The 19,572-nt window shown below is 44.6% G+C and overlaps 1 protein-coding gene across 1 annotated transcript in view; it reads left to right on the top strand.

Moving 5' to 3' along the window:
* The first annotated feature begins 219 nt into the window (after window positions 1-219).
* LOC144761925 (spermatogenesis-associated protein 7-like) overlaps window positions 220-19,572 on the top strand; it is a 970,202-nt gene continuing 950,849 nt past the window's right edge. The window contains exon 1 of the mRNA XM_078647121.1: window positions 220-329. Within this exon, the coding sequence (XP_078503247.1) occupies window positions 314-329 (16 nt within the window). The 5' untranslated portion in view covers window positions 220-313. The remainder of the gene's footprint in view (window positions 330-19,572) is intronic.

Below are 19,572 nucleotides of genomic sequence, written 5' to 3'. Positions count from 1 at the left end.
GTTCTACGAACGGTGCAGTCTGGGTAGTAAAGTCTGCGGTATGTAAATAACACGAGGAGGGGCGGAGTTACAGCAAGACTACAGCTCACAGGCCTGCTTTATTAAATTCAACCTACCTGCAGCGTAGAGAGGATCGAGTTACTGTTGTTATGGCAATAATAATCCAAACTTTAACTTCATTTGAACTCTATGGAATGTAACTTTGCCTAACCTGCTGATTTCACCGATTGAGTGATCGTCGCACCCTTCTGCCTCTCTCTACCTGTCACGAGTGTATTGCGCGCAGTAACACGGGAACTAAATCCGTAAAAACATGTTTACTTCAAAGGGTAAGTAAAACAATTATACATGTGACTGAGCAGAGGCGTGTTTTGTGCGTTATTATTATGAGAGGCTGTTTTGTGCGTTATTGTTATGAGAGGCTGTTTTGTGCGTTTTTTAATATGAGAGGCTAATAAAGCTCGTTTCCCAATAAGATGATACAAGTTTGCATTTGTGTAGCGTGCATATGTATTGTGGCCGGAGATTTCTGTTCTAAACGTCAGGGGTTTATTTTTCTGATTCTTCTTGCAAATCGTTTGAGTGAGGTTTATTATGTTTTCTAATCTATCCTGCCTACCTACACTTGACTGTTGTGATTTTAACGTAACTATTTCTGGTTTGCAAACCTGGCTATCTAATTTGACCGCAGCAGTCTTTTCTAGATTCTTCAAAAATCTGCGTATTTTTTAGACGACGTTGTAGAATTAATTCTGCAGATGTGTGATGTTTTATGTTATGGATTTATGAGTAATTGGCATATTCGTCTCGTGCAAGGTGCTACAGAGCACCCTCAGTTAGTGTTGGCGTTTGAGCCAAAGTCACGTTGCATTCTGGGACTTGCAGTTTTAAGTATGGGCTCAGAAATTCCAGCGGGCAGTGCCCTATTGACACAATATCCAGGAGCGACTAAGGGTGGCATTCATGAGCTGGGTACCGCGGGTTCTTGGTTGTGTACATCTTGAGAAGCACAAAACATTTGAAGAACAAATATAATGAATCACCTCAAAATAATGTCTTAATTTTGGTTCTAAACTTTCATTTACCAAATCTCTGGATTCGGGAGCTCTCTACTCTTACACTGGATCCCATTGGAAACAATTATTTGTCAAGAAAAGTCCCAAACTGCAAAGGTTGTGTCTTTGTGACGTGGTTTTGGGTTATGTTATGTTAAATGAACTTATAAAGTGCAACGGTTTACCCAAGGGTGTCGTGGCTCCATACATCTACAGGCAGAATGCAGGATATGGCTAAGATTGGCCTAGTTGTTAAAAAGCCATGTTTTCAGTGCTTTCCTAAAGAGCTAAAATCCGGAGAAGATCAAATGTGAAAATGAAGTTGATTGGAGGCCTAGGCTGTGCAGATGACAAAGCTTCTGCGGCCCCAGGTAGCTTACTTAAATTTAGGGACTACTACCGTCTTCATTCCCAAGGAACGAAGGGCTCTATCAGGAGTGTACCATCTGAAGCTTTGTCTGAGAAGACATGGGCCACAGTCCTGTAGCATCTTGAAGGCAGTGTAAAGAGCTTTAAAACTAATACACTGCTTACTCAGAAGCCAGTGGAGCTTTCAACTTTTGCTTGTACATACTTAAACTTAGGTATGCATGTTATAAGTCTGGCTGCGGTATTTTGCAAGAGTTGCAATTTATTCAGATGTTGCTGCTGCATATTGACATATAGACCATTACAGTAGTCAAGTTTTGAGAGGATGAGTGAGGTTACTACTATTTTTTTGACATTTCAGCTATCCTGAAAACTCGCTCACAAAATAAGTGTATTACTCTTAATCTTACTTGTCCTCAACTCAATCATAACAAAATGAGATATTGAGGATTACAGGTAAGTAATCAGGGCATTACCTCTACGTCTCTCGTCCTCGACCCAGTTATAACAGAATGAGGCATACCAAAGCATAACGGCCTTTGTAAATCCAAAATCTGAAACAGCACAGCAACAAGATATAAGCACACCCATGTGATTTTATGCCAAATTGAGCAAAACAGCAGCTCATACTGGGGCAGACCTCTCCAATGCCTGCAAAACCCCTCTTTCCAAATTCTTGTGACATGATTAAGCACTGTATAATCTATAATGCCTAATAAATGTGGTTTCTGATGCCAAAGTGTTAGCCCTCTAATCGCATCCATTGAAACTCCTGTTAAAGCAGCAGCCCAAGAACCAGATGACAGTCTGCTACTGGCTTGCCTGGATATACTCTGGACAAGGCAAACCAGAGCCCTGATATGCCAAATACATGGTGTCCTTAATCCAACGACTGAGAACAATTTTAGATGCTGCTTTCCCACCTCCTGCAAGAGCAAAAGTCATAAAGAGACTGTCAGAAGTCCTGAAAGCTGCTGATCTGTCTACATACACAGATAATGCACACATAACATCTAATGCGTGTAACAGATGTTCTTCTGGAGATGAAGGAGAAGGACAGAGACAGAGAAGAATGATATAGTACAGGTAATAGGAGAAAGATCATGAAGAAAAAACCAGGAGTTAGAATGAGACCAGTGTTTAGCTTAAGAAGAAAGGGTAGAATGCCATTGTGAACCCTGAACCACACAAAAATAATGTGAACAGGCAAACCGTGCCTCTTTAGAGCACTCTGCTCAACCCCAAAATCCCAAGAGTTAGAAGTACTGGAAAGTGAGGACTGAGAGACCGCAAAAGAGATGGCAATGATGGAAGAATCCATGGAAGATGAATGGCCATGTCATGTATCAATGGGAACTATGACCTCCTTGGCCAAAATGGGATTATTGCCACCACTTGTGCCTTTCTCTGCTGAATTGTGATCATTAGGGACTGAAGGAGGCTAAAGGGAGGAAACGCATAAAGTAATACTGGAGGCCACTCTTTTTGGCCGTGTTGCTTCCTATTTTGCTAAAACCACTCTAAACATTTTGATAGTTCCGCTAGCCATTTTCGAATCTGTAGGATTAAAACATTCTTTGATTGCTGACTAAAAAGAATTAATATTATATCATTTCAAAGACTGAAGGTACAATTTGCATACTCCTTTGCTAGTGCTTGGCAACAGCACATCACGTGGGCCAGCAATTCCTTACAGTATTGAGAGAGGCAGAAGCTCATGGTTAAGTGGGAAACTTTCATTTTGGTTGTATTTCACCTGGTCAAAAATACCAAATCTCAGTCGCATTATGGAACGGTTTCACTTGAGTGATGTTGGCTCCATCAAATAGGATCCAATGAACACAAGGATTTTATAAAGTGACTTAATACTTCAGTGCAATGAGTTCGAGTTTTCAAGTGGAAAGGATCAGAATCTCACCTGTTTTTCACTCAGGAGTGAATTTACTGAGCTTGTTTGTGATTCTAAGTGAGATTTGTTTAAATTCAAGGCGTGACCATAGTTCTTTCCACATGAAAGTCTTAGGGGTCCATTAGGATGGCGGGCGGACTTTGTCCGCCCGCCATCCTAACGGAGATCGGGACCGCCCGCCTGAAGGGTGGGGGTCCCACCATTGGCATTAGGATGCGCCCGCCACAGTGGCGGGCGCATTCCTCAAGTTAACATTGTGGCGGGCGGTGCTCACTGCACCGACCGCCACAATGTGAAATACAAATGCACGCATTTGCATAATCGAAGCGGCAGGCACCGCGCGGTGCCTGCCGCTGCAATCATGCAAATGCAGGGGGGTACCACAGGTACCCCCCTGTGTGCCACCCCCCTTTGGCCATCACTCTGGGGGCCCACAGGGGGCCCCAGCAGCAATCACCGCCTGCCTTTCCGTGGCGGCATTGCCGCCGCGGAAAGGCCCCTAATTTCAGGCATCATAATATGGCTGGCGGTGTCCGTTGGACACCGCCACCATATTATTCCATCACCGCCGCGGTCGCAAGGCGACCGCGGCGGTAAAGTGGCGGACGGTCTTTCCATCCGCCTCTGTGCCCTCCGCCATCCTAATCTGGCGGAGGGGAAAACGAGAGTGCTTGTCGGGCGGATTGCCTCCGCCAGGGTGGCGGTGGCCACCGCCAGGGTGGCGGAGGCAATCCGCCCGACATACTAATGGACCCCTAGGTGTTCCCAGCCTCGCGCTCTTTTAATTGTTCCAGAAACAAACAATTTGACCAGCCTGATAGAGAAGCTGATTTACGAATCTAAATGCTATCCCAATTTGGGCGTGTGATGTTGATAGAGTTTTGCTCAGATGTTCAAGTACCCTGGCCCACAATCCACAAATCCCATGGCAAAATGTCAGGTTTTTTTTGTTTTTTTTAAACAAATGTGGGAGGGGCCCTTTGGACCCCTACCCCTACATCCTCACATGAGCCAGTGATTTAGAGAATTTTCTGCCAGGTCGTTTATGGCTCTTCTCAAATTTTTACAGGACACAGGGGCCAAACTTGTATGTTGTAATTGCTGATGAAAAGGACAATGTTCCTGTTTGGATCTGTGCACCCAAGTTTGGGACTATAGAAATGAAAAGGAGAACAGGAGCAAAACCTTTCCTTTTAGAAATGGGGTCTCTAGATGGCAGAGGTTTGCACCGTGTCAAAGTAGGGACCAGCACTTTAGTCAGGTCAACCTACATACATGCTAAAAGATAACCTGTCCTCACCCTCTGGTAACTTGGCACACAGCAGTCAGGCTTATCTAAAGAGGCAATGTGTGAAGTATTTGAGCAAAACACACACACACACACACATACAGTAACACAATGAAATGAAAATACCACAAAAAGACTCCACCCTCATTTAGAAAAATAGACCATAATTTTATAAATCAACTAGCAGCCCGTCCCGACGTTGTCCGGGTATGAATTGCTGCCGGCCAGTAGTACATTGTTTTGTAGGATTTCGTTTTGATAGCATTTCTTATCTGTGACAGGCCTGTGAAACACTCCGATTCACAGTGCACTGCTGATGCACTTAAGAGTGCGCGTTTAGTAGTGTGTGAACTCGAGTTTCCCTACTTTTTTTTTTTTGTAGAGTTTTATATAGCGCGAACTAGACCCGAACCGAATCAGGTATCAGAGCGCTTTACATAGCACAAGTTACGTTTTTTTTGTTTGTTTTTTGCACACTTTCATTTTTAGACACGGGGAGATTAAGTGATTTTCCCAGAATCACAAGAGGTTTTGGTGTCGTTACCGAGGCTCGAACCCAGATCCCCAGGTCCGAGGTCGAGCGCCCTAGCCGTTAGGCCAGCTTCTGTCCCCAATACTTTATTTTTCCTTGCAATATTATATAGCGTCAACTCGACAACATGGCATGAGCACAATTTACATTACAGAAGAACACATTCATTTGTGGTAGGCACGGGGAGACAAAGCGAATTGCCTGGAATCACAGGATGTTGAGCTGATGCCGAGATTCGAACGTAGCTCCCCAGCTCTAAAGTTTTCAATTCTAGAACTTGTGGCGGGAGCTGTGTCTAAAAGTGTATGTTGGTGCTGGCCATCAATGAGAGAGACCTGTGCATTTTTCAAATCTGTGGTGAAAAAATATGAGTATGTTGCTGGAGATGTGGGCCGCCGTGCCATCAATGTACTTACCGGGGGAGGGTAAACACCCATTATTCCGCAACCTTTTTTCCGCATACCATCACTCCGCATACTTTCATTACGAAAGTACCATGACTCCGCAATGCCATTATAACGCATGGCATTACATTTTATATGCTTTTACCACGCATACATTTACAACGAAATTCGTTGTAAATGCATGAATGGTAAAAGCATGTTTTTTTAATGTTTGGATAAGGTAAGTATGGGTATAGGGGTATATGTTTAGGGGGGTACTGAGGTATATGTTTTGGGGTGTTTGGGTATTTAAGGGTTCAGATATAGTTTTGGGTTATGGGGTACAGGGGTATTTTTAGGATTCAGGGCTAGGTTTGGGTTTTGGGGTATAGGGGTATTTTTAGGGTTCAGGGGTGGGTTTGGGGTACAGGGGTATTTTAAGGGTTCAGGCTAGGTTTGGGTTTTGGTGTACAGGGTTATTTTTATGGTTCAGGGCTAGGTTTGGGTTTTGGGGTACAGGGGTATTTTTAGGGTTATGGGGTAGGTTTGGGTTTTGGGGTACAGGGGTATTTTAAGGGTTCAGGGCTAGGTTTGGGTTTTGGGGTACAGGGGTATTTTAGGGTTCAGGGGTAGGTTTGTGTTTTGGGGTACAGGGGTATTTTTAGGGTTATGGGGTAGGTTTGGGTTTTGAGCTACAGGGTATTTATAGGGTTCAGGGCTAGGTTTGGGTTTTGGGGTACAGGGCTATTTTTAGGGTTTAGGGATATGTTTGGCTTTTGGGGTACAGGGTATATTTATAGGGTTAAGATGGGTTAGTTTTTAAGGGTGTTGGGGTATTTTAAGGAGTAAGGGTGGGTTATGATTATGGGGTGCAGTGGTATTTAAAGGGAGCAGGGTGGACACCCGGAGCTGGAATGTACAGAACCTGGGCAGAAAAAACAATGAAATATTGGGCACAACGCTCGCTTTTTTTTTCCGTAATACCGCGCCTTGCCCACGCCCCCAGTATGAGAGATGGCATGAAGGGTGGAACATACCACACGCCCCCAGCGTTTGTCACGCCCACAGCACAGGCCCACAGCACAACGCAGACATGCCCACAAGGGACTACTTTGCTGACACGGTTCTTTTACCTTTTAAATGTATATGGTGGGTGTCTGCATAGCCTATGTCCTTCTGCTGCAACTGCCCTTTCCAACGCTGTATTGGGTGTTGTGATTGGTGCTGTGGTTCCTGAGATTACCCGCCTCAAAGGTTTGGGCTCTCTCTTTATTATATTAGTATGGATATGGATCAAGACCAAAACAACAAAAATCCAATAAATAGAATTTGAGTTCTGAATTTTTAAAGACTAAAAATCGTTCTAGCTTTTAGAGGCATTAAGCGCCAATGGTGGTTATCTAGTCACGCTGGACTGGGTCAAAGTCAATAGATTAAGCCGACCACAATGGAGCACAGTCTGAGGACCATAGCCACGGAGTCGCGTGAAACAGAGTACTTTGATCCTGGTCGCAACAGTGAGATGCAGGGCCCAGACGAGCAATGCATCTGTCGGGCCTGCAGTCGAGGTGATGCGTCAATTTTCTTCACACAGTGGCAGCTATGCTTCGGGTCTGTTGAGGGAACCTGCGGTACCCAGTGTGGCGGTTCTGAAGACAATGGAGCGGGTAAATCCACACTGGACGGCGATGCATCGACATTCTGCACGATGCGATGCGTTGGTAAAGAAGCAGTGGTTGTGGATGTGATGTGGTTGTTCCAAGAGCAATGCACTGGGTTCTACTCCCACAGGGTTGATGCACCGGTTCTGCTACACGCAGACAGGAGATGTGTCGATTTCTCTGGTGCAAGTATCTGGGTCCACGTGCAGTGAACCAGGCACAGGAACACATCAGTTCTTCTGACAAGGTCCAGTTGTAGGTCCAGAACTGTGTCATTTGTTGGGGTTCAGGGACTCAATACGTATACCCAATTGTTACATGATGACTATTGTATACAGTTACACTTGTCATAGCTGCCAAGTTTACCAGGTCTATGCGTGATGTGCTACTCTAGTTCGGTTTTTTTAATTCTCGGACTTGCAGTGCTGTTTTTATAAAGGAATAAACAATACTACGAGTATGGGAATTCAAAGAAAACAACTGAATTGGAGCATCACACACGCACCGGAGAAAATTGGCAGGTCTGCCTTGCTGAGGATTTTACAAGTCATTTGCAGTAGGTGATGGGTTTTTTTGTTTGCAGTTTTATATAGCACAAACTCGACCCGAAGGTATTGGAGTGCTTTACATGAGCACCAGTTACGTTACACAAGGATACATACATTTTTTGGTAGGCACAGGGAGATTAAATGATTTCCCAGAAACACAGGATGTTGAGCCGATACCGAAACTTGAACCTGGTTCCCCATTCCCCAAGTGAACAGCTCTGAAGAAGAGGCTCCATTCGAAAATGGCAAGCACTCTTTATTATCTTCTTTTCCTGACATTCGCTTTCCACACTGTAGAGTCTTTGTTTAGCCATCTGCTGATGATCGTCCATGACTCTCATTCCCCTACCCTGTTAAAGCGATCCCTCCTCCCTCTTCCCCACTTTGCCACTGAAAAAGGCCGGGTCCAAACGTACTGGACCTATTCTAGAATCAGAATCCGATGGTACTTTTCAGCAGCATAGAAACGTAGAGGGGAGAAATTTTGTTATTATTGTCAATCAATTAAACAAGAAATCCTTTGGACACATAGTAACCACAGACAACTACATAAGATGAGTTAATACATTACAAAGCTAAAAATAGCTGAACATAAAGACACCTCAAAATGGAAGAGTAAAAATACATCAGAATCAGCATAAAGCCAAATCTGTGTATCCAATTTAAACGATGTATAATAAGCAAAACAATTACCTCAAGAAATAGAGGATCAGAAAAGATGAGTCCAAGTTTCCTTGCATCGAGGATTGATAAGTATAAAGCATTAATCTACCCCTAAACTATCACTAAAATACCATCCCTTCTTCAGCATCTCCAGAAAAAGGAAGTAAAAAGGTGTCAGCATGTGGAGTCTTCCTAAGAAGTCTCTCCATCATCAATGGGTCTGATAGCATAAGGCTTTCAAAACAGAGCTTATTCTAAGATGCTCTCTCTTCGATGGCAAAAGAAAAAGTGGGCACTTGCCCTACTCCCAACATCGCATTATTTCAGGTTTCTGTCCCAAGAGTCTTTGCGGGTCATGCCATCTGCTGTGGATGCGATTCTAAAGGTAGTTTTCAATGGGACAACGGTATTCTTCTTCTCAATACATTCTGTCCATGGTTCCCAGGCCTTCTTCTGTGTGAAGCACGATGGCTTTCTTAATCGACTCAAGCCACCAAGTTGTAACTTCTTCTCTCCTTGCCTGACTACTAAAACAAAGACATTATTCTAACTAGCTAGAGCTTCTTTCACCTGCAACACAAAATGTGAGAAAGATCAGATTCCACAGCACACAAAAAATACAGCTATTCATGCTAAAGCAAGAGTTTCCAGGGAAATGCATTTCAGGCCTACAAGATTCAGCTAACATCATAAACCAGCATACAAGCTTGCCCAATTTGCATAAGAAAATAACACATTCGATTAATGCATTTACCTACATGTAAAACAATATAATGAATAAGCACATTTAATACATTATTAATTGTCAGCTCCACAGCATGAGTTCTTCACGTTAATGTTTTCTGCTACTTAATTCTCCATGTAACTTTTCATTGGCCTAACACATCATGTTTCAAGTTAATACATTTTTAAATTGTAACACCTTATGTTAATATGATAAAAGATTATATGCGTTTGCACTCTACATGTCTGATTATAATGCACCCCTACAAATAAATTGTGACTTACGCTACATCACCACCAAAGTGGAAAACAATGTGTCTTGTGAACAAACTCTGTTGTGACATGTGAAAACTTCAATTAATATATATGTCCTACCAAGCCTGTGTTCCCTGGGTTGTTTTTATTGACTGTTTAACTCTTTACTTGTAGTATACTTTTGAATAGTATGTGTGCATGCATACAAAGTGAAGAGTTGTATTTGCTATTAAATTGGGAATAATCATAATTTCTGTAAAAACATTTGTGCTGGCTGCATATGGACCTATTTTCTTACATTTTCTCAACTCTTTGGAGTGGGGTCAAGGCAACCCAACACTACAGCAGTGGTTCGCGGATCGCGGGGGTCCACGATTGTATTGAAAATGAAATAATATTAGCAAATTAATAAAGTGTACATAATAAAGAAACAAACTGTAAAGCTGAAACAATTTAAACATTCTGTAAATGTGAAGCAATTTAAAATTGGAAACTAAAAATGAAGTTGGTATCCTTAGGTAGATTAGTTGGAACAGTGCAAACACAACAAATCCAATATAATGTGGATGATTGCTGACCTTAATTGAAGCATAGACAAAAAGGGCATGCATATGGAGCAGAAAGACAAAGTGATATGCTAGAGCTTAGTATGTTGCTTTGTCTTTTAGAATTAAAAGACAATTTGGAAGAGCTTCAACCTTCCCAATAAAATGTTAATTTCCTATTTTTCTATTTTTATGGAATAGATCAAATATTTCATTTATATATTTGTTTGATGTATCCTTGTTTCTGGGTTATTTGTATTCTTTTGTACTTAAAATCGCAGATATTGCTTAGCCCTGGCTCTCGGCTTCCATTAATGACTTAGTGGAGGTGCCCTGATTCCAGTAATGATTCAGTGAGGGTTCTCGGAGTCCATTAATGCAAATGTATTGGGGGCCTTGTTTGCTACAAAAAACACTTATAGCTAGCCACCCATCCATGAGCATGCATGTAGTCACATGTGTGGCCATCTTTAAATGTTTTGTAATACATTTTACAATATTTCCAAAGGAAATACACATTGGCACAGCCAATAAGTCTGCCGATGCCAGACCTATTGACTTGCCAATGTTACTTTAAAATATGATGTTCTTGAAACCACGATGATAGGTTGTTATACAGTATGCATATGAGCACTAGATGTACTGATAAAGGGAATGCCACAAACTGACTGGGAGGCATCTAACACAAAAGTCACTCAATAAATGTAACAGGGTGTGTAACTACCAGTCTTCAACATCCTCTAAATTCCAAGGGAAGTGTAGCCTCAGACCAAAATACAAGTTTACTATCAAATAAAATATTTATTCAGATTATTAGTATGGTGGCAACATAAAGGTTTATCATTTGCATTCCGTCTGCTGTTATGCAGTCCTCCAGGCACTGTGGATGCAGATACTAAACAAGTTACACAAACATTAGTTGGCCAGAGGTGGTGGAAGGAATATCTGCAGTGTGATCATGCACATAATGAAGTAAGACATGCATCTTGCACTTAGACATATTCATCTTGAACTACACCCTGTATAAATGGTGCATTCCGTGACTTACAGAAGCAGATAGGTACACAACACCACAAAAGGCACTCACTAAGCAGCGAGTGACAACATCTTTACTTGCTTGGTAAGCAGCACACAGCCATCCTGTGAGTTTACACTCTGCAAGAGAAATCAATTCATTGGAAAATGATAACCTTCTTTGAAGTGTAAACCTGCAACTATCACTAACATAGATCTCCTATATCACCCATGATTATAGGAAATCCCACTTATTGAGTTCCTTTAATAAAGCATGTCTTGCTCTATGTATGTTGAGGAGGCAGTCTGAGAAGTCACATCTAGCAACTGACACCAGCCACACCAAAAAAAAACCCTTTCTAAAAGAAAAAGACCACCATTCATGTCCAACATTACTTTTTCTACATCATATTTTCTGCCTACAGACCCAACACAATGTGACATTGCTTTCCTTATGATGCAATGTTCCTCAATGCTCAATGCATGGTCAGGCACATTGCAAATTGTGCCATTTGCATTGGAAAAATGATGCAAATGAACACAACAATTTTGAAAACTGATATATGTTGCATCTTACACCTTGAATGTCGATGCCATCATCCATTGTGGACTTCGGGACAGATGTCACAAGTTGTGTTGCTATTACAAAGTGTTAGACCTGACATCCTCAGTGTGATATTCCTCCAAATATGTTGTCTTCACCTTGAATTCATTTTTATTGGCTTAGGATTCTTTGCACTTTACCACCGCTGACCAGCGCTAAGGTTCTTTTGCGCTCACCCTAATACATGGTCAAATTGGCCTACATCTGATTGACACATTTAATATACTTGTAAGTCTGTAGTATATGGAACTACATGCGCCCAGGGTGTGTAAATTAAAGGCTCCAATTTAGCCTGCAGCACTAAGGGGCCCATTACGATGGCAGGTGGACAATGTCTGCTCACCACCGTAACGGTAAATGGGACCGACCGCAAGAGGTGCGGCGGTCCTGCTGTGCCTATTAGGATGCAACCGCCACCATTGGCATGCACAACGTCACAGGCACCGCGCGGTGCCTGCCACCTAGTGCATGCAAATGTTGGCGGGTACCATAGGTACCCACCCCCCAAATGCAGCCTCCCGCCCCCCTGGGGGCCTGCACTTCGCCCCCGAAGTGAAATCCGCTTGCCTTTCCATGGCAGAGTATCCGCCATGGAAAGGCATTGAAAAAGCCACATACTAATATGGATGGCGGTGCCTTATGTCAAGGGCCTTTTCCGCCCGATCGGGAATCCGACCGGCGGAAAAGTGGTGGATGGCCTTTCCGTCCGCCGCAGTGCCCTATTCCATCCAAATATGGCGGGGTGATATGGGGCCATCTGACGGGTGGATCGCCACCGCCGGGCCGGCGTTGAACACCACCTGCCTAGCGGTGGCGATTCGCCCGTCATGCTAATGACATCCTTAGTGTGCCACCCGCTCAAGGAGCGCTTTAAAACTTGTTGGGCTGCCATTGCAGCTTGTAGTGCAGTTTTAAACTGCTATTTCGACGTGACTAAATAAACCTTTTGCTAAGCCTAAACCTTCCTTTTTTAAACTTATAAGTCACCCCTAATGTAGGCCTGTGACGGGGTGGGCGTGCGAGACACCGAGGCAGGAGATCGGAATACCCTGTGGTGGGCAGCCGCCCCTGACTTACGTGCCTCCCTTGCCTCCATGCAGCCCCGGGACTGTCCTGACCCAGAGGAGTGGATGAAGGGCGATCCGGAGTACTGGTGGCCTACGAACCGGGAGACGGAACACTACGCCTTTAAGGACTGGGAAACATTAGTGGAAGCCCCGCCCCCTTTCGGGAAAGCGACGACGTCAAAAGGACTGAGCGAAGAGGAAGAGACGGACAACGCGAGCCCCGAGTCGAGTGGACGAGAGAGGTGTTCCAGGCGTTGCCCCGGTGGAGAAGAATCACGGACGTGCCCAGCAGTCGCCTTCCTGACGAGCCCACAAGACGAGACCTCAAGGAGCCCAGGAGAGGAGAGACAGCGGCCAGGAGAGCCGAGGAAAAACGAATCGCCCCGCCACACGCCCACGGGAGGTGTGTGGCTCAAACAGGTACGGGGCCGTATGGCGGGTTGGCTGGGACAACGTACCCTACCCCCCTGTGATTAGTTGTACAGCACGTGTGCCCGTCCTCCTGCATAACCCTCCCCCACCACCACGAGCACGCTAGGCACTTACTCGCCTTTAGGTTAACGAGACACTTGTGCACTGGTTTCCCTCACCCCCCCGGTCCCTGAGAAACGTACACTATATGCTCCTAACTTCCGGTTTCCGTTCCTTCCTCGGTATCGACGGAGCTGACTGTGGGAGAAGATCAGACCTCTGACCCAGGCACCCTGGATACTCCCCGGACTACCTACGACCCTGCCGCTTTTGCGAGGGAGCGACTTACCAGCCGCCGACGGAAAACCTATACTGTACCCATAAAAATAAAACCGTCCTTGAAAAGGATACAAACGTATGTCGCCTCTCCTTCCATTGAATCCACCTTAACTCCAGTACCAGCGATAGTAACTTCCAGCTCCAGTCAGGTGCCCTTACCCAACCCCTTACAAGGCCCTAAAGGCTCATATGGCTGGGTGCATTGTATTTATAAAGTCGGACGTGTGTGTTTAACTTTTACATGTCCCAGCAGTGAAAAACTCCCCAAGTTGCTTGTCACTGTTGCAGGACCTATTTCTGTCATTGGCTAACACTGGGTTACTTTTACACTTAATAAGTGATAACTTGGGATTGGTAGCAGATAGGGATATGCTGTTTACACTCAGATACATTGTAATTTAAAACTCCCTTTAATGGTGAAGTCAGATTTTAGGCTGCAGTTCTGAAAATGCTACTTTGGAAAGTTGCCATTTTCTTGTCCTAAACATTTGTGCCTTCTGCCAGTATCCTGGGTCATATGACTGGGAATTACTCTGCTGGTGCAGTTTGTGTATTCCTCCCAGACAGCGACACAGAGGGGACAATGTGTGGGCAGGATGAGCCAAACTGCCAGCATGGCTGAGAATGGAGATGTGCCATACCATATTTACTCTTCAAAGAGCTGGCCTCCAGAATACACGAAGGACCATGAAATATGAAATACCAGTATTTGTAAAGTGCACAGCTACCTCGGCAGAGGTGTCCTGGCGCTGGGGGCCCTCAGGAAGCTTAAGCAAGCTATTGGTGCTGGGCTAACCTGCCACCAGCGCTGGGGATGGTACCGTGAACCCCGTGGTCCGGAGGCCGGGACCCTGGCTGCTGCGCCACACTTCTTCCACATGACAATTGACAAGGAAAGAAATTTCCAGAACCAGATGAGGGTTAAACAGGGTGTCTCCCTGCACACGCAGGCTGGCACCAGGTATAAATATTGGACATCCAGAGCCACTCTTAAGAACACTCCTGGACTTGTGGACATTACAGAAGGACTACCGGGCTTCCAGGGGACTGCCCTGCTGCTTGAGGACTACTTTGCTGATGAGAAGGAAGAATGTGCCTGTTTATCTTCTACTCAGGCTATCCCGAGTGACTCCACAGGTCAGTTGGCAAACCTGCTTGGGGTACAGAACACAACAAGTTCCAGAGACCTCCCTGCAGTGGCCCAGCTAATCTGCTGCAACTGGACCTGAAACTGGGCCTGCCTGAGCCTTTCTGGCCTCTGCTGATCCCCAAGAGATGCCGCCCAAGGTCCTGGGCCCCTGGTTGATATAGGAGTGCATTCCTCCTCAAGGAAAAGGTGAAATCCTGAAGTTTGGGCTCTTTGCAACTGCAAATGAGCCAATTTGTGCCCAGACTTTGCAGCATGTGATGATTGCCAATGCAAAGTCACTGTGAAGACCTGCTCTTTGTGCTGCGACCAGCAACATGAGATCTGCACGTTGCACTACAGCAACAACAGGCTATGCAGACCGCAGGTGCGAAGCTCCAGCAGCCACCATCCAAATGCCCAAGTGGCTCTTCTTGCTACAGTGATGACAATCCTCCCTACTCAGCATGCTTTTCACGCTACAGCGAGGACCATCTGCGAAGCTCTCCCTGCTCCACGCAGCCTCCTCCACCGCAAACAGAACTCTTCACCCCAGACTTTGAGAAGGTTACTCCTTCACTCTGACTAACCTGATCCCTGATTTTACCCATGCTCTATCACGGCCTGTACTTGTGATTTGACTCCGGTCTAGAACGACCAGATGACTGCGAGTGGAGCTTTGTTCTTTTAGGTGCTATTTATACCCAAAGTTTTTAAGTGTAATATCTCTAGTTCTACTGATTTGATTTTTGTCATTCTGGTATCATTTTATTCAATTCAATTTTCACCCTGTTTTTCTAAATTCGTTTGCGGGGTTTTCTGGTGTTGTGTTTTCACTTTATTACTGTTTGTGTGCTACATAAATAATTTACACATTGCCTCTAACTTAAGCCTGACTGCTTTTGTGCTAAACTAAAAGAGGGTTAAGCAGTGGTTAATTTAGCAACTTTTGTGGTTTACCCGGCAAAGATTGTGGTTGTTACCAGAGTGGGGCTTCCAACCCTCTCAACCAATAACCCAATCTCTTACATAAATGCTTTGATTTCCAAAAACACAGGCTTTGAGAATGTACGCAAGTTTTTTTTTATTTTTGTTGGCTATTTATAGTGTCCACCAAGGTATTTTTAAATTAAAATGTAACTATTGCCAACTAATATTAATGTGTTAATGTGTTACTTGAGGTGTCGATGAAGGGGAATTCCTTTTTTATTTTTTATTGTGTCTGATATGTATCCATGCTCTGTATCTAGAATAGCATTTAGACACCGCTGACAAGTTATCCACAACTCAAATGGGGGTTGCATAATTATCAAAGGGGGAGTTAACACCAAAAAACTGCATGACTCTGGGCCATCATGTTGGTGGCATCAATATGAGCAAGAATGAGTCTGTGGGACGGCTTCCTGCTCCACCCAATGTTTTCTAAAAACAGAAAAGCAAGTATTTGGAGAGCAGCTTCTTTTCCTTTTAGGAATACTTGTAAAAATTGTAATTATAAACTTGTATATGTGATTTCAGGGATGTTTATCTGTTGTTTCTTGCAGCGTACCATCCCTGCATACAAAGTCAGGCATAGAGGTTCTCAAATTGAAAGGTGCATAAGAAATATTCATTATACTGGTAAAATTATTAACCACAACAAATGTGTAGTATCTGATGAAAAATACTTTTACATTACATTGCTAAAAGGGCTGCTCGACACGAAACATCAGCATGCAAATTTTGGACAACATTTACAATGTGTCTAATAGTACATTGGTCACTGCTTGATGATGGACATGCCCTATAGATGACACTGAAGTGATATCAGCACAATAGGACACTGTTGAAATGGCCTCTGTTCCTTTGCGGTGGTCAAGGACTGACTGGTCTGGGCATTGGGTGTTTCTCCAAGAGGCTGGAAGGGTGAGGGGCGGTTTTGTTACCGGGGGCTGTTCTTCAGCAGTGTTGCAAAGTCAGCCCCAGTACCAAAATCGGCAGGCCAGCATAATAGACTCAGCTGTCATTTTTATTTCTAACCCCCCTGTGTTTTGAAATATGTTATAGTTTTAAAGGCACCTGCTGCAGAGTTCCTTGTATATGCAGCACTTTTCAGTGACAATAAAAGTGTTAAGATATCTCTGGTAATTAATCTTCCTGCTGGAGTTTTGTCTTTTGGCAGTTTTGACTCATGTAAAGTAGAGCAGAGGGTCACTATGCCTGATGCATAGAATCTGTACCACGCAGATCACAGAAGTGTATTTTATGTGCTTAGCTCTGTGGGTTACTGCTTTTGTCACAGAGATCCTTTTGTTACTGTGCAGTTCATAAGCTACAATAGTGAGCTATGAACTGCGATCAAAGAGCTACATGCAAACTGCATGGTACTGGTAAAATGTTATGTATTTTCCAGACATTCATTATCCTAATGTTACTAAAAAGGGTCTGTTTGGGTAGAAACAACTTCTTTGAAGCAAATGTAACCCTAACCACTGTGTTACATTTTGGGTCCTGAGTTTGTGCTTCTCCAGCGCAAGCACTCTTAAAACATGCCTACACCTGGTCTTTGTCTTATGGAACATTTTCTATACACTGACTTACACACATATTATTAATTGTCTCTATGTGTGTGTGTGATGTAAAAAAGTGCTCCGACACTATAATCTCATATGAGAGGTGCTATAAAACATATGAACTACATGTAAGAGAGGGCCTATGGAGAGATGAGGGGCACTGTCGGAGGGTGATAGTGAGGGAACCATTGAAGGGCCCCAATAAAGATTGTTGTATCCTGGTGTACTGTAAGGCCATCATGTTCTATGTTTTAAGAGCCAATGCAATTGGATATATAATGAAAAAGGTGTTGTAGGAAACACCATTTTCGCCAATTTTCCCCACATTTTCTTGGGGGGGGGGGGGGGCGAATCCCAATTCTTGTATTATAAACATGTTCTCCTAAATTGACAGTCCATGTTGACAGATATACTGCTAACATCCGTCAGATTACAAGACTTAATGATAAATGTGTTGAAATGCAGGCAGATGGAGCTTAATGATGTGTGATGCATACCATAATATATATAGTTATGTCTTTGATCAGGTGGGACGTCTAATGATACATATTTTGTTTATTGGGAACTTCTCGTGAGATTCTGTCATCACTACTCGTGTCATAAAAAAATAAACATACGAACACTGACTTTTCATGCCTTAACATGTCCGGAACAATGCTGGATTTTTTTTTCTCAAATTGTGTTTATTATTTCCATCAAGATACAATGACGGCAAATAGACATTGCCATAATATAGAACAGAATCACATACAATGGTTACTTCATAAAGCAATCATAAAGTGCCAAACAAACTACACTTTTACACTTTCCTACTGTTCGACATAAAGGAAGAGGAGATAATAAAACCACCCCGTCCCTCTCAACATCCTTTTCTAAAAAAAAAACATGTAAACCAGAAGAAAAAAATAATACATGCATGTACAGGCCACAAGTGATGCTGCTGTTTTTCCCTGGTGTTGCTGGCCGTCACGGACCTTGGGGAGAAAAACGCTGTCCTGCTGTAATTCACAACGACCTCTCACGGGTTCGTCTTGAGGTACATGAGGGAGGACTCATAACTTGCTGGACACAGAGCCCCTGAACCAACTCGGGACTGCGAGGACCAGCACCCACAGCGGCGCTGACAAGCCGCAGCTGGTCCTCTTTCCGACTCCGCCCCTCACCTGGTTAAATCGAAGTGGGATCTTACATCCTCCGGTTTCTGCCGCTGTTTTTCCCTGGTGTTGCTGCCCGTCACGGACCTTGGGGAGGAAAACGGCGTCCTGCTGTAATTCACAACGACCTCTCACGGCCCCCCACTGCGCGGGTGCCGTTTGTCTTGAGGTACATGAGGGAGGACTCATAACTTGCTGGACACAGAGCCCCTGAACCAACTCGGGACTGCGAGGACCAGCACCCACAGCGGCGCTGACAAGCCGCAGCTGGTCCTCTTCCCGACGCCGCCCCTCACCTGGTTAAATCGGAGTGGGATCTTACATCCTCCGGTTTCTGCTGCTGTTTTTCCCTGGTGTTGCTGCCCGTCACGGACCTTGGGGAGGAAAACGCCGTCCTGCTGTAATTCACAACGACCTCTCACGGCCCCCGCTGCGCGGGAGCCGTTCGTCTTGACGTACATGAGGGAGGACTCATAACTTGCTGGACACAGAGCCCCTGAACCAACTCGGGACTACGAGGACCAGCACCCACAGCGGCGCTGACAAGCCGCAGCTAGTCCTCTTCCCGACGCCACCCCTCAATATTTAAACATCTCATCGCACGCGGGACGCACGCAGGTTGGAGCCCAGGTCGAAGCCCGGGCAAAGGGCAGGCTGTCTAAGGTTGTCCAAGGATGAACAAGGCCGGGCTGGGCCCCCCCCTTCTCCTAGTCTAATTATCTGGTAACGGTAGTTATTCACGGGCAGTATAGACTGTGAAGGATCACTGCTGCGAGTGTGTGACTACCTGGTAAAATTGTGGGTGGGTTGTTACTATTGAAAGCATGTCCTTGCTCTCTGGGAAGAACCGCCATGTTGCAATCCCCACTTCTGGTGGGGTGGTTACTGGCACCTTGGACCATTTGTTTAAGAGAACAACCACCATACTGGAGAAGGAGATTGCCTTTGCAGAAAAACAACTCTACTTGGATTTAATTACGGGGAAACATTCTTCTTTAGGCCGTATAGCTACGACGGTTTCTCCCGTGCTAGCCCACAATGTACTGCATGAAATTAGGCTGGTGGATGTTGGGGATGTATCTGATAGTTCCAGCCTGAATTTATCCTCACTGAGTTTGGCCCCCAGCATTGACATCGCTGGTTTGCATAACTCTTCTGGGCCTCAATCCCAAGTGGCTTGCATGTCACCCCAGAGTTCCCCTGATAGAGTAAAAATCAATACTAGAAAAAGAAGGGGTAGCTCTTTGGTTGGTCACCGTCCTAAACAGCAAAAGAAGTCGTCAGATCTAGCACCAAATGACGCTTTCCCACCTTCTATCTTCCCCGAATCTGATATAGTTGCTCCTATCCCCTCAGTTTGCTTAACAGTCCCCG

Source organism: Lissotriton helveticus, chromosome 6, assembly GCF_964261635.1.
Source record: "Lissotriton helveticus chromosome 6, aLisHel1.1, whole genome shotgun sequence".
Taxonomy (NCBI): Eukaryota; Metazoa; Chordata; class Amphibia; order Caudata; family Salamandridae; genus Lissotriton; species Lissotriton helveticus.
This window is presented reverse-complemented; position numbering and strand designations above follow the sequence as displayed.